The sequence below is a fragment of the Mustela nigripes genome, chromosome 7 (genome assembly GCF_022355385.1).
Source record: "Mustela nigripes isolate SB6536 chromosome 7, MUSNIG.SB6536, whole genome shotgun sequence".
Classification (NCBI taxonomy): Eukaryota; Metazoa; Chordata; class Mammalia; order Carnivora; family Mustelidae; genus Mustela; species Mustela nigripes.
The window spans coordinates 128,909,603-128,930,112 of record NC_081563.1 but is presented as its reverse complement, the minus strand read 5'-3'; the positions used below and the strand labels follow the sequence as shown (position 1 = coordinate 128,930,112).

Below are 20,510 nucleotides of genomic sequence, written 5' to 3'. Positions count from 1 at the left end.
CCCCAGAGGTAGCTGTCAACAGCTTCCTGAGTCCTTCCACAGGTAAGCTATGCACTGCAGTGTATAACCCTTGAACAAAACAAAACACGGTAGATCATTCTGCACTTGGCTTTTGTAACCTAACAACCTTAGCTTGGAGATTTGGTTTACATCAGATTAGAATTAGATTTCTGTAAGCAAATACACACAATGAGTCTGAACCCTATTCCCATCATGCAGCTGTGCCCGTTACTGAAATGGAGCCTTCTGTTGACGACTTAGGTGCAACCTAAGTGAACAGCTTTGAATACATTCTTTTAATGCCAAGGATATGTGCCACTGGATAACTATTACGTTTGAGCTGGTGGCGGGAGGTGTATGTACTCCTTGAAATTACATAGGACGGACTACAAACATACAATTTTCTCAAGGGGAAGCCTCTACCTTTCATCTGGTTGTCAAAGGAACCTATGATTCAGAAAGGATGAGAACCACCACTCTACAGGGTGAAGGCTGTTTTTTGCAACAAGGAGCTAATTTATCTGGGATCCCTTCTGTTCCCTTTGAGCTTCCATCTCTCCAGTAGTGCTTCTATAGCACAGTTAGATACGGGTTCAGACCCTGGTTTCAAAAACCTGAACTCCCCGCGTAACTTTATGTGCAAAAGTGGGATGACTGCCTCTCCCACAGGGTGTAGTGAATTTAATGAGACAGCGCTCAGTACACAATGTCTGGCATGTGGCTAATGCTCAGTGGATGAGAGCTTTTGGTTCTAGGACAGACAGACATCAAAAGAACTTCTAGAAAGAATTTCCTCCACATCCAGCTCCTCCACAAGTATAAAGATGTGTTAGAAGTAGATGGGATAAGATGACGCGATTATTGAGGGATGAACAGAGGAATAAACTAAACAATTCAGATTGGTTTATTCTCCCTCCCAAAATATACTTCCATTTGTGGTTGGGTTTTTTTTTTTTTCTTAAGTGTTATTGAAAGTTATCTCTACACCCTACACGGGGCTCAAACTCACAACCCCAAGATCAAGAGTCGTACACTCCCCCTAGTCAGCCAGGTACCTCCCATTTGGTATCTTCTTTATGTGAAAGTTAATCAGCAAGAGGAGCCTTGGCTGATTCATGGGGATGCTTAGGAAATAGCTCCCCATAACACCCCCACCCCCTGACCTTACGTTCTTTTTTTAATTTACAAATGACACAGACTTTACATTTAAATTTTTTTTTTTTTTTTTACAAATGGGGAGAAGAGACCAAACCAGGATGACTTTCCTCAAGGAAGGTAAGGGCTGCCCCACAAACTTCAGGCCAACACAGCTACTTCCTCCGCTTGTACCTACAAAGAAAATCCACAGAGTAAAGAAAGACCCAACTCTCAGGTGCCTGGGTGGCTCAGTGGGTTAAGCCGCTGCCTTCGGCTCGGGTCATGATCCCAGGTCCTGGGATCGAGTCCCGCATAGGTCTCTCTGCTCAGCAGGGAGCCTGCTTCCCTTCTTCTCTCTCTGCCTGCCTCTCTGTCTACTTGTGATCTCTCTCTGTCAAATGAATAAATAAAATCTTTAAAAAAAAAAAAAAAAAAAGACCAACTCTCAAAACCAGAAAGAGGAAGGAGGTGCTTTCCCAAGGGAGGTCCAATCCCGGACAGGCACAGCACAGCCTCCAGCCCTCCAAAATGGCAAACATTACCTGGATTTAGACTTGAAGTTTCCTCCTCGTCTCTGGTGGGGCAAGCCCAACTGTTTCCTTTCTTCAAAGGAGGGGCTGCAGGTAAGAAGATGAGATGCTGAAATGAAGCTGGACAGACAGACATGTCTCACTGTCGCCCCTACCCAGCTCCCACAGGAAGCAGCAGCAACACGGAGGCACCATTTTCAGGGTGTGAGGTTCTAAGCCTGGTGCTTCAACCCGACAATACGGGATTGTGGAAGTCAGGGCCCAGCTTTAAAGTGAGAGTGGAAGCTTCGTCTATCCCCAACTCAACCCCAGCCCAAGGGATACTAGGGGGGGCGGGGGGAGGCGGGGAGGGTAACACATTCCTAAGAGCAAACCAGGATCCTCTGCCTTTCTAGTTCTCCCGAGAGAAAGGTCTATTTCTGAACTAGAAATGTTCACCTCCAAGACAGGAGAGCCTTCATACTTTTCTCCTGTTCTCACCCTGGGATCCCGCGACGATCTTAGCTGGGGGTAGGGGACGGGTAGGGGTGGTTCAGACAGGAACCCTTAAAACTATATATTCTAAAGCTACAAGTATATGGGAATTGGGGAGTGCAGGAGGAGGAAGAAGGGATACAGCTTTGCTCAAAATACAAAGAGCCCCATGGTGACTTAAAACCCTACCCAGCTCGATACTGTTTCAGGGCCTTCTTGCTCGTGTTGGTAAGTTCTTCATCAAATACAGATTTCTTCACCTGCTTGTGTTTCTTGGCTGTGCACAGGAAGAATGGGTTAGAATGGCCCTCTTTGGCCCAAGCTCCTAAATCCTATCCTTAAGCCCAGGTTAACAGTTCCGAGTTCAGTGGATGCTCCGGCCAGATGATTTACTGAAATGGCAACAAGACACACTGGATCCCAGCAGAAAACAGATGAGGAATTGAGAAGTGGCAGGCGAGACAAACCACTCCAAAGGATGGCTGCAGAGTCCCAAAGTGAAAAGAACCACTGAAATGTGAAACGAGCTGAAGACTGACTTCACTAATTTTTTCCCCTGACCTGCTTCTCTAAGGAGCAGGATATAAGGACTTAGGCTCAAGTCAGAGAGGCCTGGGTTCAGGTCCTAGCTCTCCCCACTGACCATGGGGTCACTTCACCACTTGGGAACACAAAAGTAACTGTACGTCCTGGTACACACATTACTCAGAAAAGATGGGCTCTTATTATCCCTCCAATTTTCTCCCTGACCAGAAGCACAAGTTTCAGGGAGAACGTTCCTACCAGCTCCTGTGGGCCCCCCTCCCCATCTGCCTACCAGGGCCTCTTGCTGGCTCCTCCTCAGGCATTGCTCGGGCCCTCTTGGCTCTGCGATTCCTCTTGGCCAGCCGCTCAGCAAACATCTGCGCCTTGAGGATTTCAAACTGGGACCTCTCCTCTGCCTAGAAAGAAGGACGTGATTACAGAACAGACCACGAAGGCTGACCCATGCCCCCCGACAGGCACCCCGCCGCTTACTGTCATCTCCCCCTTTTTCTTGGCATCCTTCATAAACTTCTTCCTCTTCTTCTTTCCTCTTAAGGCCAAGTCAAACTCCTGCAGAGCCTTGGCAACTAGGATGACGAGAGAATACGAGATTCCAGGTACCGTTTTACATCATTTTTTAAAAGCAGTACACATATTTTAAATTGGTACGTAAGAGTTCAAAATGAGAAACAGCCAGTCACATCCTCTGCTGGCGGTTACCTCTCCATCTCGCTACCGCGCTTGTTCCGCTCGCTCTCTCTTAATCCACTTGAGGCATGCGTCACCATGTTGTGAAAGATGGTATGGTTCATCCATACCCCCCCACCTTCCCGCCATATTGCTGGGACTATATTTAACCCAGAAATTTAACATGCCTGCACCCTAACTTTTTGTCCCATCAGATATAGGCAGTATTTCTTAAACTGCTGGTACAATCTCTTTGGAGGGTAACTTTGCATCCCTAACAAAATAATAAATGCACCTATCTTCCGGCCTATAATTTCACTTTTGGGAATTTATCTTGCAAATCAAATGCGCCTGCTTAATGGTGAAAGGGCATTTGTAGAGTTAACTCACTACACGGTTAGAATAGCAAAAGATGACAAACGATCTCAATGTCCCTCAAGAGGGGATTAATTAAATAACTTATAATCTACCCACATGATGGAAGACCAAGCAGCCATTAAAAAAAAAAAAAAAAAAAAAGGTAGGTATGTATGTGCTTGTATAAAATGTAAGCTATAAAACTAACCTGAAAAAAGGTGTAGAAAAATGTGTATCTGTGTGATAAAAAAGGAGGTTGAGGAGGGCAGGGAACACATATAAATCTCTTCCTGACCTATTTTTTAAAAAATTGTGGCAAAATAGATAAAACATAAAATTTGCCATTTTATCCATTCTTCCTATTCTTTTTTTTTTTTTTTTTTTTTTTTAATATTTATTTATTTGAGAGAGAGGGAGAGCAGGGAGAGGGGCAGAGGGAGAGAGAGTCTTAAGCAGACTCTGCTGAGCATGGAGCCCTGTGCGGAGCTCGAACTTACAACCCTGAGGTCATGACCTGAGCTGAAACTGAAAGTTGGACACAACCTGACTGTGCCGCGCAAGCGCCCTTACCCATTCTTAAGTACACAATTCAGTGGCATTTATCATGTGCACAGTATTGCACAGCCATCACTGTGACCTGTTTCTGTGGCTTTTTCATCACTACCAATACATCTGTAGCCACTCATGACTCCCTCCCCACAAGCCCTGGTAGTCGCTATTCTACTTTCTGCATCTCCGGATTTACTTCCTATGAGGAGGAGCCATAACTACCTGTCCTTCTGCGTCTGGATCACCTCACTTCGGTTCACCTTGCGACGTGCACCCACTCCATGACGGCTACCCCGCACTGCATGGGATGGGCGCACATCCGTGTGACCGTCGGTCTGCCGACACACATAGGTCGCCTCTACCCCGTGGCTCCCGTGACTGCTGCTGCTGTGGACCCCAGCACACAGTGCGCCTCGGAGTCCCTGTTCTCAGTTCTTCTGGGAACAGACCTAGCAGTGGCCTCGCTGAGTTCTAGAGTTCCGTGGTCAGCTTTGTGAGGGAACTCTCCAACATACTTTTTTCCTTCTTCCTCTCTTCCTTGGTCTGGAACCAGCTCCTCTCAGGCTCGTGGTTCGGTGCCTCCTTCCCCTTCTCCAGGAGCCGCTTTGCTGTGTTGATCTGTGGAGACAGCACAAGGATGGCTGCCGTGACAGCGCCATCTGGTAAGATGTGACTCGGCAGCTGCAGGAGGGCACGGCACTCGTGTGGCTGACCCCGGGTTTCGGCCGGGCACGATGGGCAGAGGCTGCCGCAGCCCGCTTCCCGCCCAGGCCCTGCGGGCCCCCACCCTGCAGGCAGCCCCACCTGGGCTTCCGACTGCTGGAGCTCTTTCTCCTCGGCCTCGAGCTGTAGAACTGCATACACGTCCTTCTCCATCTTCTCAATCTTGTCCCGGAATTTGAGGATGACATCTCAAGGGAGAGAACAACAAAAAATTTTAAATAAGCATAAATATTATGTAACTGATGCAAATAACATAGATGTGTATTTAGTGACAACAGAAAATTGGGGGGTTTTACGGGTGACTTCTCTGCTTCACAACAAGCCCCCGTCCAGTCCCCAAAGAGCCCGCTGCTCTTGGAATAAATTTCAAACTCCTACACGTGTCCCCTGCCTACCTCTCGGCGTTTCAATCTCTACCCTTGCTCCCCGTGCCCTGGGCCCTCTGGCTCTTCCTTCACTGACTCGCACATCACGTCTGCTCCTGCCTCTGAGGCTTTGCCCTGGTTTCCTCTGCTTGGCACACTGTCCGCAGACCACTCACGGCTGCCTCATTCTTACCTGGGACTCAGCTCAAATGCCATCTATTCAGAGGCCTTTCCTGAACAGCTTTCGAAAGCAGCATCTCTCCTCCTCTGTCATTCTGGATCACATCTACTCTCATTATTTATTGTTTTTTTTCCCCACAGAGTATCAGCTGTTTTGCTTCCTACTATATTCCTAATACCTAGGATAGAATAAACAGCACTGGGCACCCGGTAGTACTCAATTATTGCTAGCTGATGGAATGAATTAAGTGAAAATGAAAAGAATGGAAGAAAAAAGACATGTATGAATGGAATAAAGGTCTCAAAGGATATGTGCCTAAATGTAACAGTGGTGAGCTCTTCCACAAGCAATTACCTTTTGGCTTTTATTTACTAATTTCTAATACGGAATATATATTATTTTTATAAATTGAAAAAAAGAATGCGACCCTACTGATGAGAAGGAAATGAATGAAAGACATCTAGAACAAGTAGGTGCTGACTGGGTTTTTGCCCCAAGAAGCCTTCTCTTCCCAAAGATTGGAAAATAACCTATGAGTGAGGCACTCGAGGCCTAAGTCTGTCATCGTTCCCTTTCACACAGAGAGAGACACCGAGGGGCAAGGGGAAACCAACCAGCACAAGGGCACTCGGCAAGGAAGTAGCAGGACTGGAGTTCAAATCCGGATCCTGACGACTACCACCTCTCACTCTGCTCTGGCTCTGTCCCAGAGTCTGATCTAGGACCTGCCCTGCCCACCCCAACCGCCCTGAGCTGCTACAGTGGTGCCTCACCTTGAGGAAGTATCCGTGCCTTCACGGGGGCCTTGGCGGCTTTTACAATCTCCTTCAACATCTTCCGCTCCTCTTCTCCCACCAGAGACACCGAGCGCCCAGCCCGACCAGCCCGCGCTGTTCGCCCTACCCGGTGGACATAATGCTTGATGGTATTGGGCATTGTGAAGTTAATTACCTGGAAAATAGGTCCAAGTCAGGTCAAAGTCAGACCTGGAGGTTGGAGAGAGACAGGACACAAGGAGGCAAAAAGACTCCCAGCAAAGGTTCAAGGAAGATGGACTGCTCACCGTTTTAACCCCCTCAATGTCAAGTCCACGGGCTGCTACATCTGTGGCCACAAGGATGTCAATCTGTTCGTCCTTAAAGCGCCTAGAAATAGCCACAAGCAGATGTTCACCTGGATACTCAACCCCAGAAAAGCTCCACAAGAGGCGGAGCCAGCAGAGAGAACACAAATCCTTTTGGATTCAAGCAGGAGAGTACAGATCGTCACAGTGATAATCTAAACGAGATCCTAAATGTCAGACCATCTGATACACCCACAACACCTTAAACATCTTGTAACGCAGAACAAACATAGGTTTGTACCACCTTAAGCCCCAATTCTTACAAATTTAAAAGTTCCGGTACCACAGAGCTAGACTGTAGGAAGGAGCATATGCACACGTCTCAGGCTTCAAAGCAGCCTTTCTTTAAAAAAATACCTTTCAGCTGCCTGTGATAAATGCAGATAAGTGAAGAATTCTAAAGGATCCCTCCGGGCCTACAGGCATGACTCCATTCTCCAAGAATTAAACAAAAACAAACACATGGAAAACAGGACATGGCAAAGTACTTGCTCAAGAAACGGAGGCTGGCTCTGGCTTTGATAACAAATCTCGTCCTAACAGACCCAGGTCTGGTCCACTGCTCTGGAAAAGCTACAGAGAACACGACATGTGCTGTTTCCCAAGTCGGAATTTCCTGCTGTGGCCCCACTCAGCAGCTCCAACACTCGAGCCCTGGGGCATCAGTGTCGGTTTCTGCGAGGGTGCAAGGAATTCTCCATGTTACCTAAGACATAACCCTACGGCAGCTGCACAAGTGTCTTTACAGTGGGGGACCGGGCCATCTGCAACCCCTGCAAGCGCTCTAACATAACCTCTGGGTGGTGTTTCCCTCTCTCAGTGAGGAGAGCCCTCGCTGAAGGATGGGAGGGAGCCTCAGCCCCCCGAACTTTACCGGAGGGCCTCCAGCCGCTGCGTCTGTGATAGGTTGCCGTGGAGCTCGCCCACCTGCAGCCCCATGAGCCCCAGAAGGATGTGCATGCGGTGGGCCTGCTTCTTGGTCTGGGTGAAGAGCATCACGTGGTCAGTGAAGGTCCTTGTCAGCAGAGCTGGGGGGGCAGGAGGGAGAGCAGAGTGAGCCGGAAGCACCTGATACACATCCCCTCTGCGCCTGTTAAGTGGCTGCTTGGCTGGCAGCGGGGGAGACAGGCAAGATCCCTGCCTCATGAGGCTCACATTCCAGGGCATAGAAGAGAAGCCGATTCCCGACTCCCAAGGGTGACAATGGGGGTGAGACAGTGAAGGGAAGATGGGGAGCCAGCTTTAAGGCTGGCCTCTCTAAACAGGTGATGTTAGGCTGAATGACAGGGCTGTCTCCTTCCTGAGATTTGTGGGGGGAGATTCCAGGCAGGACAAGGAGCAAATGTGACGGCCCCGAGGCGGGACAAGCTTGGTGGGTTTGAGAGAACGGAGGCAGGAGGGTATGGCTGGACGCCGAGGCTGAGCACTCCGGGCAGGCAGGGGTGGGGTCCCAGAGGGTAGTACAGCACTCAGGAGGGAGTGCGCACTGTGGTCTGCGAGCCACGGGAGACGCCCGACGGTTGTAAACAGGGAGGGAACATGAGTGAATGTTCACTTGTGGTGAACGCATCACTGCAGGGTGGAGAACGCATCCCCAAGGGACAAGACTGGGAGTAGGAGCCAAATCCAGGCCACTGCAATAATTCAGGCAAGAAAAGCAGCAGCTTGAACCAAGAGCCAGAGGCAGTTGTGAGGGAAGTGGCTGGGTGTTCTATAGGCCCTAAGGAGGACCAGACAGTGGGAGGGAGGTGAGGTGACAGAAGACAGGGAGGAAGGATCCATGGCCAAAGGGGCAGAGCACACCAAGGGCAGGACCACACAAGGGGTCAGTGGAGCCCATCAGAGGAGGTGCCAGGCTACACCCAGATGCTTCCGTGTGCCCCCCCAGCAGACAAGGGAGTCCAGCTCCCCCTGCCCAGTTCCTCCCTGGGCTTTCACCTGCCACGATGGCTTCCCGGTCCCCTTCCCGATTCGGCCGGATCCGGATGAACTCCTGCCGCAGGAAGGGGGCCACATCCGTGTTGCTATTTACAAATATTCGGACAGGATTCTTCAAGGAAACAGAAGCCAGATCTTTTACCTGCCCAGCACAAACACAGGGATGCTCAGTTGCCTGCCAGGAGGTGGGGTAGGTAGTAGGGGCGGAGGCAAGCCTTGCTTGCCTCAGTCAACCCCCTGCAGCCCAACCTGGGTCCCCTGCTTTCACCCCACCAAGCAGAATTCCTGGGGCCCACCTCGTCCGTCATGGTGGCCGAGAAGAGCATGGTCTGGCGGTGGTGGGAACACATCCGGATAATTTCCTTCATCTGTTCCTCAAAGTACTCATCCAGCATCCTGAAGAGCAGGGACAAGAAATCAAGAGGAAGGGACGAGCTCACATCTGTCCCAGCGATGGACAGAAAACATCAGCCAAGCTGATGTTCCAACGTTGTAACTGGTTTTATGTATTTACTTATGTATTTGTATTGTTGGTTTACCCTTTTACCAAGATTCATCAAGCACTAGCATCTGGCCACATCTGCTTTATCTTATTTTTTCTTTTTGCTGAAATATTCATAAATAAGTAGCAGACATCACTACACCTTACCCCATCTCGGCACACATTCCCTAAGAAAGGACCTTCGCCAATATGACCATCATGTCATTATCACACCCCAAACATTTGAGTGACCTGAAACAGTCCAAATTCAGATATCTTTAACTGTCCCAGAAATGTCATTTTATAGCTATCTTTTCATTTTTTTAAATCCAGGAAACCAAAGTTTCTATTTTACGCTGGTTATCCTGTTTCCTTAGTCTCCCTTAATCTACAGACGTCTCCTCAAGCTTCTTCACATTCTGTCTTTGTTCACTTCCCAGTGACTGGATTCGGTAACTCATCGCGCCAAGAATGTGCAGGGGTGCGGCTGTGCACTTCCCTCTCCACCGGGAGACACAGACCGTCCGTCTGTCCCAGTACCACTGAGGTGAGTTTGACCACATGACTGAAGTGGTATCGGCCAGTCCTCTTTGCTGTGAAGGACCCTTCCTCTCTGCGTAGGTAAAACTACTCAGTAGGGTCACTGACTCCGACTTGCTCAGCTGCCTTAGTCCTTCACAGTATTTCTTCCCCCAGTTCGGGCTCCAAGCAAGCATCACGGACCGCGTTCAGCGGTCGTGGTCCTTGATCTCCCTAACAGGAAACACCCACAGCCTTTCTTGGTCTTCCGAGACCTTAACACTTTTTTAAGACCACAGTTCCCTTCCCATTTAACACCTCAATCCCAGATCATGTTCCCTTTGCTCAGAAATATCTCCTTGACTTCCCTCGTGACTCAAGAACGGTTCATTTGCTCTGGGGGAATCAGTCAGTTATCCAACAAACCCTTACTGAGCATGGGCTAGATAGCAGACACAACCCTGGGCACAGAGCAGCAAGCAGCACAAAGCCAGCCCTTCACAAATGGGCCCCAGGGGACAGGAGGGTCACAAGCACCATACGGGCATTTGGGTGACAATGTAGGAGGTTGGGGGGGCATAGCACCTCAGAGAACGGAAAGCAGGAACTGTTGCAGACAGTAGCCAGCAAAGGCCCTTGGGGTAAGTGACAACTGGAACAGAAACGAGAAGGTACAGGTCACTCTGAGCAGAGAAGACAGCAAGAGCAGAAGTCCCTCCGTGGGGCTGCGCTGACAGGACTTCCCCACGCGTTCTCCGTGGGTGGGGGACGAGGACACAAGCGTGAGGCGAAGAATTCTGGCCCAAACCACTGGGAGGACGGAGCTGCCACGCACGGAGATGGGCCTATGGGGTCAGAAGCCCAGACCTCTTTAGCTCGGAGATGCTTCAACTGGAGAGTAAACCTGAATACGCTTTGGGCTTGTGGCCTCCTTCCCCTGCCCCCACTTTGATCACGAGTCCAGTTCACTGAGGTTCATTCTGTTTGGTCAAGAAGGAAAGGGTGAGCAGAGGGGACCCGTAAGAGAGCAGAGGGAGTGAGGGAGGCCCCTCCCACATTGACAGAGGCCGTCTGGCGAGTCCTCACCATGCGCTGGCACTCTGCTCTGTTGCTCCTGGAATCCTCAACACCAGGAGTGGGGGGACTGTTCTTACGTCTCACTTACAAACGAGAAGAGATTTGTTCTAGAACCTAAGTAACAAGGGCACCTGCCTGGCTCAGCCGGTGGAGCATGCTACTCTTGATGCCAGGGCTGTGAGTTCGAGTCCCATGTTGAGTATGGGGATTAGTTAAAAAATCTCTAGGGGTGCCTGGATGGCTCAGTGGGGTAAAGCCTCTGTCTTCGGCTCAGGTCATGATCCCGGGCCGCATCGGGTTCTCTACTCAGTGGGGAGTCTGCTTCACCATCCCCCACCGCCTGCCTCTCTGCCTACTTGTGATATCTCTCTCTGTCAAATAAACAATATTGTTAAAAAATAATTAATTAATTACTTTGAAAAATCTCTTAAAAAAATCTAAATAATATTTTCAAATCTCAGGAAATGGCTGAGCCAGAATTTGATGTACCTTCCCTCTTAACCATCACATCCCAGAGAAAGAGAAAGCAGGGTAATCCAGACTAATGATGAACAGATGTCCAAATGTGAGTGGCGGAACTGGCGTTGCACACACAGCCTTAGCAAGATCCATGAAAACCAGTGCACAGGCAGGTTCTCTTGTGGGTGTGGCCCCCGGGACCCCGGAGCACTTGGGGCCCCACCGGTTCAGGTGTACCTGTCAGCCTCATCCAGGATGAGCACCTCAATACTGCTCAGGTGGAAGGAAGGGCAGTTGTGCAGGTGGTCGATGAGCCGGCCTGGGGTGGCGATGAGGATGTCAGGCGCCGCCCTCAGAGCTGCTTCCTGAGACTTCACGTCCAGGCCTCCTGCAGAGGACGAGCCACACCGGGGCGGCCGAGTCAGTCCGAGGTTCAACAGTGCGGACCGGGCCCTGCCACGCCCCACCCAGATGCAGGGGAAACAGCTGAAAACAAGACTGACAAAGGCCCCGCCTGGATGGATTTTAGGAGACGTTGGGAGAGACAAATTATCTCAATACAATCATGCTAAGTGTGAAAAAAGGTGAAGGCAAGAAGGCACTTCAGAGCAGAAGGATTCAAACACCCAAGGACTGACAGAAGCAGCTGCGGAAGCCAGTCATTTCTCCATCACCTTCGCCCTCCCGCTGCATAGCGAGGGTTCCATGAAGGTTGGAGAACGGCACCACAGAACAGCATCAGAAAGATTCTGCCCCAAGTGTTTGATTCTTTATTCATACAAAGCAGAAATTACGTCCTAAATGTGTTCAATACCAAGGTTTTTTTGCCCTGAATTTTGCAGTTTCATTTTTTTAAGGTTGGTTAAATGTCAGTGAAACCCTCTCCCCTCCCCCGAACTCTGTATTCTGAAAACACCTCATCTGGTTTTTCAAGCGGGTTTAATCATAGGAAGGCCTTCCTGGTACCCATCATCCTCCGACGGCGGGGCACACCCACCCTCCGCCGCCTCACGGGCTCTCAGGGGCCGCCGGACACTCACCCACGGCCAGGCAGGTGGTGATGCTGCAGAACTGAGCCAGCTGCTTGGTGACTGAGTGCACCTGGATGCCCAGCTCTCGGGTGGGAACCAGAATGAGCACGCGCGTGACAGGAGCCTGGCGGGGTTTGTAGATCAGCCGCTCCAAGACAGGCAGGGCAAAAGCAGCAGTCTTACCTGGAGGAGAAGGCAGCAGAACACAGAGACACGAGCTTCACTCCCTTCAAGGTTCAGATTTTCACCTGGGCCCAGAAGACCTACATATCCGCTCAAGGGAAAATAAAGCTATGTTTTCATAAAGCCTTTTTTCTGGTTTTAAGACTATAGGGTTCATGCAAAAAAATGCGAGAAGTATAAGAAAATATAAAAATAATAAAAATCACCCACAGTTCAGCCAACCAAAGATAAACATTAACCTAATGGAATCTAGATTATCAATATTTTTCTTAATGGACAGAAATATAAAAATTGAAAACTTAATGTAGTAACATTATATATTCTGTTCAGTAATCCCCCCCCTTTTTTTTTTAATAGATTTTACTTATTTATTTGACAGAGATCACAAGCTGGCAGAGAGGCAGGCAGAGAGAGGGTGGGGGAAGCAGGCTCCCCGCAGAGCAGAGAGCCCAACGTGGAGCTCGATTCCAGGACCCTGAGATCATGACCAGAGCTGAAGGCAGAGGTTTTAGCCCACTGAGCCACCCAGGCACCCCAGTAATCCCTTTTCAAAAAAAGCATAACAGGGGCGCCTGGCTGGCTCAGGTGGTAGAGCATCCAGCTCTCGATCTTGGGGTTATGAGTTTGAGCTCCACGCTGGGTGTAGAGATCACTTAAAAAACAAAAACAAAAACCACATTTCCTGTTTCTTTAAATACTCTTTACGTTTAAATGGTTGTATAATATTCTTTCATGTGACTAGTTCTACTCTATAATTAACCGTACGGATATAAAACACCATGACGAAAGTCTGTTTCATAACATCTTTACTCCTACTGCAGCACCTGGGTGGCTCAGCTGGTTGGGCCTTTAACTCTTGATTTTAGATCCGATATGATCTCAGGGTCATGGGATAGAGCTTTGCATTGGTCTCCACTCTCAGAGGGCAGTGTCCTTAAGGATTCTGTCTCTCCCTTTCCCTCTCCCCTGCCCTGCTTAAATTTTTAAAAGTCTTTATGCTTATCATGGCAGCAACAAGAGATCATATCACAGAAATATCCTAAGAGGATAGTTACAGGTCACAGATTTCAGGGGATCTCATGAAGGCCACCTTTATTTATACATAATCCCCAGTCATAGGAGTAAAGATTTTATTAAAGGAATGTTAATCATAACATTGTATATTAGTACAGTTTATTACAGGATAGACACAGTTATATAATAGGATACTATACAACCATTTTTAAAAAATAAAGAGTACTTAAAGAAATAGGAAAACATATGTTGAGATTTAAGGGAAGTTAATACGATTATATGGTGTTATTGCATTATAATTTATGTTTGAGTATTTAGCAAAGTGGCCCTTGGGTAAATCAACCTAGACCCCTGCTGTAGATTGAATATCCTCCTCCTGCCTCCTCCTCTCCCTACCCCCCAAGTCACTGTCCTTTTTACCTGTCCCAGTGGCTGCACAGGCACAGATATCCTTCCCCAACAGACCCACAGGTATGCATGCCTTCTGGATTGGGGTGGGCTGCTTGAAGCCCATGGCTGTAATGGCCTACAGCAAAAGACGGGAACAGACAGGATGGGGAGGAGTCGTCTCAGCACGAAACAAACAAGGCACATTTCCACACAGGTGGTGATTGCTTCAGTCCCTCCCAGTCATTCATTCTACAAACATTCATCGAGTACCCACTCTGACTACTACGTGGGAGATCTGCCCGAGGCACTGAGATACAGCAGAAAACCAAAGAAATAAAGACTCTGCCCTTGGTAATCTTACAATCTGGTAGGAAAAAAAGACCAAACACCATCACATGCCATATGGAAAAACCACAGCAGTCAAGGAGTTTGGGAACAAGTATGATTTACAAGAGGGTCAGGGAAAGTCTCACTGAGCAGAGGATACAGAGTAGAACCCTGAAAGAGGTGAGGAGCACCACAACCAGATTACCGGAAAAACCTTCCAGGCAGAGGGACTGGTAAGTGCAAAGGCCCTGAGGAAGAAAACGCCTAACCTGTTTGAGGGCCAAGGAAGAGGCCAAGATGGCCAGAGCAGAATGAGTGCTAGGAGACATCACCAGAGGAGACCAGAAAGGGCAAGGCCTTATAGGTCAAGATGGAACTTTTTAAAAAAAGATTTTATTTATTTGACAGACAGAAACACAGTGAGAGAGGGAACACAAGCAGGGGGAGTGGGAGAGGGAGAAGCAGGCTTCCTGCTGAGCAGGGAGCCTGATGTGGGGCTCAATCCCAGGACCCTGGGATCATGACCTGAACCGAAGGCAGACGCTCAACGACTGAGCCACCCAGGCACCCCAAGATGGAACTTTTTGAGAGGGTTGCCTGGCAAGTGTGAATTTAGGGAGGCAGAGAGCCCAGTTTAGGGCAGAGCCTAGTTAAGGGGTGACTGCAATAATCCCATGGTAGCCAAGAGAAACCATTACCTTCAGAAGAGGGCGGGAAAGGTTCATGTCCTGGAAAGAGAGGTTTTCATCATACTGAGAAGCATCTTCAAAAAATCCTCCTGTTTCCTACACCAAAGAGTCAAAAGACAGAACAAGAATTCAGCAAAATGTGCCCAAGGAAACTAACTGGCCTTAAAATCCTGTCAGGCTGCAAAGCTCAGCTGCACGCTGTTCTCCACGCTCATGCTCACCTGTCCCTTCTTCTTCTTCTTCTTCCGCTCCTTTACTTTGAGTGTATCTATGGAGAAAAACAGAGCTGGCCATCAGCGCTCGTACCTACTGAGCATTTACAGTCTGCTAGCCGCTGTCCTAAGTGCTTTCTGTGGACGCCTCACTGAAACCACACGACAGCCTGAGGGAGCTGTCCTTAGCCTCGTTTGACAGTGAGGACACCGTGCGGCAAGCTCGCCAGAGACCAGGCTAACCCACTGCACTCTATGATCACACCTGCGCACTCATTTCTGCCAGAAATATTTACGGAGCACCCACTGGGTGGCTGGGCCCATCTGAGGTGGGACGTAGGGGATCTATCACCCCAAATAAGTCTGACTCTTAGAGGTGCCAGCCCCTGTGTAGGGCTGGGAAGGAGGAAAAGGGAATGGTCTGTTGGCAAAGGACAACAACCCTAACAAAACCCCAAGAAAAAAGAGAAGCTAGAGGAGTCCAGCAGGGAGCTCTTAAATGTGACTGGGTAGAAGAACACAGAGAATCCTACGGAGGAAAGGCAGACCCTTTCCCATGTCCTGTCCCCATTCCGGACAGGGCAGCCGGAGCGCCTGCCTGCTTTGGTGAGGATGTTCTCTTCAGCGGACGAGTAATCGGTCTCGGAGTCTTCCTCTTCTGGCCCGCCCTCGTCTTTCCCGTCAGGGTCTTCCTGCTCGTCTGGTTCCGAGCCTTCCTTTGCTTCTTTCTCCTCTGACTTCCCAGACTTGGCTTCTTTATCCTGCAAAATACATCACAGTAAAGTAAGGCGACCACAAACTGCAGGAAATCCAGAACTTCTAAAGATTTATTTATTTGACAGAGAGAGATTACAAGTAGGCAGAGAGGCAGGCAGAGAGAGAGAGGAGGAAGCAGGCTCCCTGCTGAGCAGAGAGCCCGATGCGGGACTCGATCCCAGGACCCTGAGATCATGACCTGAGCCGAAGGCAGCGGCTTAACCCACTGAGCCACCCAGGCGCCCCAGAACTTCTGAAGAGTAATACCATGCCCTCCAGCCTGTGCGGAGCGCTCGGTGGACTCAGTGACTCTTACCGACAGACACACAGAGAAGCCCGTCTGCGCCGCCGCACTCCCAACTCTGGCTTAAAGGAAAATGGTGGGGTCGTGTGGGGAGGGCCAAGCTCAGGGCTTTACACAGAGAAGTACCTGCTTTGCTTTCTCACCTCTGTTTTCCTTTTCTTGCGAACTTTCTCAATCTTCTCATCTAATGTAGTGGCTGCCCTCTGCAATAAAGATTAGATGGATAAGAAGTATATACACGGGAAAGAGAGCAAATCTTCTGTGAGGGTTAATATAGAAGGGGCCTGTCTGTCCTTGGACAGGTGCATCAATCTGCAGATTATCCACAACAACAACAGAACAACATAAATAAATAGTCAAGTGCAAAACATCTTTACCTGGAGCTAAGAAGAACATCCACATTTTAGAAGGTGTTTACCATTTAGAAGAAAAGAATTACCAAGAGATGTCCCATTTATATCTGAATGCTACTTAGAAAAACCTTTCCCCATGCCAATCAGACAGAATTTAGCCTGGCAATTAAATGCCAAAATCAAAGCAAACTCCAGTAACGCTGGATACTGCTCTAACTTTTAGAAAGGGTAAGCGACGGCAGGCCTCCTTTACATATGCTCGAAGCACCCTGAACTGCCACCGCATTTGCCACAACTACAATTAACTGTGTGATTATTTGTTTACTTATCTTCGACCCTGCTGGGCTGTAAGCTTCATAAGACTAAGTCTTTAATTACATGGGGTCTATATGCCAGGACCTTGGAACAAACATAGTATCTGTAAAGTGAACCTAGAGTGAACTTTCCTCAGAACATGGACCGGAGGAACAAACACCTCATAATTAATTTGAAAAAGGACAACTTCTCTGGCATTCTCTGAAAAAATACTGAAAAGGAAAAAAGTCAGAAAGAAATCCTGTCCAGGTGACCATGAAGAGGCTATGCTAGTTCATTTGAATCAGAACACCAACAGAGTCTGGAGTAAAGTATTTTTCTTTGAGGCCCATGAAATGGAGAATAATGTGGATGCATCTTCTAGCTCGCCCAGCAGACTCAAAGGAAAACAAGGGATCTTGGCAAATAAGTAGATGATGCTGACATTTGTGGCAGCTTTGGCTATTCTGCGTGGGAAACAGGGACCTAAACAATGACATCACCTGGCAAGTGACAGAATGACAGTATCTGTGGGGCTGACCAAAAGACTGCTCTTTGTTACAGACTCGTGTAACACAGTTTTCTCTCTAGTATTCAAAACAAGGAGGAAACACCTAAAAAAAAGAGACCATTTTAACATAAATATGCCCAACTTTTTCTAAGTCAAGCAATTTGTATGTAATACTTGGTATTCTTCAACCACTAGACTGGGATTATCAGATTTCCTCTAAAACCTTTTTTGCCTCCCACATTTTAGTGTGTATAATATCAGGAAGGATCTCCCTTAATATATATACTAAAGTTAATCTAAGTTCGCCATGCCCTCCTTCAGGAAAAGCAATCATGGACCTCTTCTAACGAAGAAATGAGATATTTCTGATACTTTAAAATATCATCTGTAGATCAATTAATGTGTTTGTAATGGTCTGTAATGAATCTCTGCTGCAACGTTTTACACTGTGGTTTGAATCAAGACTGGGCGTTATTTGCAACTGCTTCTCCCCACCCTGTCAAAACTACACCTCGTATTTCCAAGAGTTCCAGCATATGCTGAATGTAAACAGGTGGCAAAAGGCAGTGCGGTTACATCCCGAAACCTACCGTCCAACCCTAAGCCCACGGCCTGGAACCGCCTATCACTGTCTGATCTCACCTTCTTCTTGAGCTGACTCATGACATCAGCCATGGCCCAGCTGCCATCGTATGCCCCCTCTTTCTCAGTGAAAACGAAGTCAGGGTTGAAATCGGCGCTGCGGTTCTTCTGCAAGGCTTTCTGCTTTCTGCCCAGCACGATGGGGCCCTGGGAAGAGGGAGAAGCAGGATGACTACGAGCTGAGATGAAAGAACACAGAACAGGAATCTTCAACTGTCATGGGAGATTTTAACACGGCTTTCTCAGTAACTGACAGGTTAAGAAGACAACGTGTAAAAAATCTGAAAAGCACAATCAACAAGCTTCATTCCTGTGAACACAGAGCTGCACCTGCTCCTAGAGAGTGCACCTTCTGAACAAACATGGAGTAGGTGCTGAAACTGATCACATAGTTTGAAAGAATCAATATCATACAGACTCTCTTCTCTTCCAGCAATTCAATGAAGTTAGAAACCAATGACAAAAAGCCATACATCTAAAAACCGGAAAGGAAGGAAGACTGGCTGAATTATGGCTTCTGAGAACTAGAAAATGCTACACTGACCTTTTTTTCCTCATTTGAGTTAAGAAGTCTCATAAGAACTCTCACCCTAAAGTTGTTATTATTAATCATTACATATATATTGTTTCTCAGGTACTTAGTTGAACTATTGATAGTCATACAGCACTTCATATTTTGACTTTGGCATGATCACTGGCCACATTTGCTCCAGTCCTTTTTTTTAAAGATTTTATTTATTTGGGGCACCTGGGTGGCTCAGTGGGTTAAAGCCTCTGCCTTCGGCTTGGGTCATGATCCCAGGTCATGATCCCACTGTGGGCTCTCTGCTTGGTGGGGAGCCTGCTTCCCTTCCTCTCTCTCTGCCTGCCTCTCTGCCTACTTGTGATCTCTGTCTGTCAAATAAATAAATAAAAATCTTAAAAAATATATTTTATGTATTTACTTGAGAGAGAGAGAGTATGAGAAGGGAATGAGAGGGGAGAGTCAGCGGGAGAAGCAGACTCCATGCTGAGCAGGGAGCCTGATGCGGGACTCGATCCTGGGACTCCAGGATCATGACCTAAGCCAAAGGCAGTCGCTTAACCAACTGAGCCACCCAGGTGCCCCGCTCCAGTCCTTTTTAATGATAGTTTTCCATTCAAGAAATGAAAAGATCAGTCTAGCTGCTAAGTAGTGAATGGGGTGGGAGGAGGAGCAAGAAAAAGAGCTGGAGACCAGGTTCCTTAGGATGCTGGTGGCAGTGGCCTGGGCTAGGGTGGGCTAGGAGAAAGGGGGAGAAGTTAAAGAGCTGAGCTAGCCTGAACGAAACTGGAGGGAAGTGAGAAAGAAGCTGTCAAGAATGGCACTTAGGTTTCTGGCTCTAGACCGAGCAGGTTGGGAAGGGAGGGGGACCCAAGTTCAGCTTTGGTGAAGCTGAATTCGTGGAGGCCATGGGACACCAGGGTGGAGGTGTGTGCGGGCAGATGAGGCCACAGCGGGGCCAACACCCGGACTGGATCTTCGTAGGGTGCAACACCTTCTTCATGACACTGTTCCTCTTGTAACTGCCACACCAGACCACACAATGTCTGTAAGCCTCACACGCAGCATAAGCTTCACAAGAGTGGTGTCCTTGCCCATCTTGTTCACTGCTATGTCCCGAACGCTGACCACTAGGTGTAGCCTACAGGTACCTCCACGTCAATAAATACTGGCTTAATGAACGAACCCCTGATCAGGTACCACGTCTGGCTTCGCCCCTGGATCTCTATCACATAGAGCCTGGATTCAACATCAGTGAATGGAGACTGGGTTCGCCAAAACAACACGGCGGGTTGCCCGCACAGGCGCAGAGGTGAGGGAAAACGAGTGGCGACCAAACCGAGGAAGATCTTGGGTTCTCCTTCCAGGACACTTTTCGGCTTGGCAGGAGGATGCTGAGGAGCAGCTAGAGGCAGGGGCCCGAGGAATCACGGAGAACGGAAGCAGCCACGGAAACCCGACTGCACGCCGCCGCGCCCCCCACCCGATCGGCTCATACCTCCTCCTCCTCGTCCCCGGAGTCAGACTCAGGATCCCCCGGCACCTCGTCATCTTCACCTATGGTCCCGATTAAACCCAGCTCCTCAAGCATGCTGCCGCAGCACCACTTCCGGAAACCAGCTCGCACGCAGGCCGGCCCTTACTTTCCGTCGGCCTCCTCGTCGTCACTGCGCATGTGCTGACGTCACTTCCGCTCGGGGGAAGGCCCAGCGACGCTTCCTCCCCCGAGCGTGGACTGCGCACGCGGCAGTCGGGGAGGTGGTTTGGGGTGACGGAGTCCCCGTCCCGCTGCGCTTGGGTGAATTTCTTTGTCTTGGTGCGCCGGCCGCGGCGTGCACGCTGCGGAGGAGGTGTGCTGGCGGCGCTCTGAGCCTGTGCGTTTGCGGACGGAGACTTCTGGAAGAAATGGCAATAAACGGTTAGCAGGGCTTACTACTGGGTAGTAGAATTAGGGGATTTTTATTTTTTTCTTAGATTTTATCCCCCCACAATCCACAATTATTTCCATTAAAAAAAAAAAAAAGTTAAACAAAAATAAGAGTAGCTAACACAGAGCAGTTAGTTACAGGGTCCCGAGAACTGATGACTTTTACCTGATTAACTAAATTAATCCTCAAAGCAACCCTAGCAGAAGGTACCAGTAGTACGGACATTTT

At 48.7% G+C, this 20,510-nt stretch overlaps 1 protein-coding gene across 1 annotated transcript; it reads right to left on the bottom strand.

The window, feature by feature from the left end:
• Positions 1-881: 881 nt before the first annotated feature.
• Positions 882-20,016, bottom strand: DDX27 (DEAD-box helicase 27). The gene is made up of 21 exons (XM_059407204.1): positions 19,853-20,016; positions 17,832-17,978; positions 16,175-16,234; positions 15,570-15,732; positions 14,981-15,027; positions 14,769-14,855; positions 13,774-13,879; positions 12,166-12,339; positions 11,363-11,513; positions 8,886-8,985; positions 8,590-8,731; positions 7,526-7,679; positions 6,592-6,673; positions 6,302-6,479; positions 5,064-5,170; positions 4,775-4,877; positions 3,159-3,253; positions 2,959-3,082; positions 2,331-2,418; positions 1,680-1,754; positions 882-1,329 (listed from the first exon to the last, which is right to left on the bottom strand). Exons 1-21 carry the CDS (start codon positions 19,943-19,945, stop codon positions 1,311-1,313), a joined length of 2,295 nt encoding a protein of 764 aa, XP_059263187.1. The 5' UTR covers positions 19,946-20,016; the 3' UTR covers positions 882-1,310.
• Between the last annotated feature and the right edge of the window lie 494 nt (positions 20,017-20,510).

What these genes read in the sequence shown, in the direction of transcription:
- DDX27 (XM_059407204.1), bottom strand. Translation starts at nt 19,945, where the DNA reads ATGCTTGAGGAGCTGGGTTTAATCGGGACCATAGGTGAAGATGACGAG. An exon ending in CCGGGGACGAGGAGGAGGAG is followed by an intron (nt 17,979 to 19,852) that starts GTATGAGCCGAT and finishes CCCTCTTCCCAG; the next exon opens with GGCCCCATCGTGCTGGGCAG. An exon ending in CCGGGAAGCCATCGTGGCAG is followed by an intron (nt 7,680 to 8,589) that starts GTGAAAGCCCAG and finishes CTGCCCCCCCAG; the next exon opens with CTCTGCTGACAAGGACCTTC.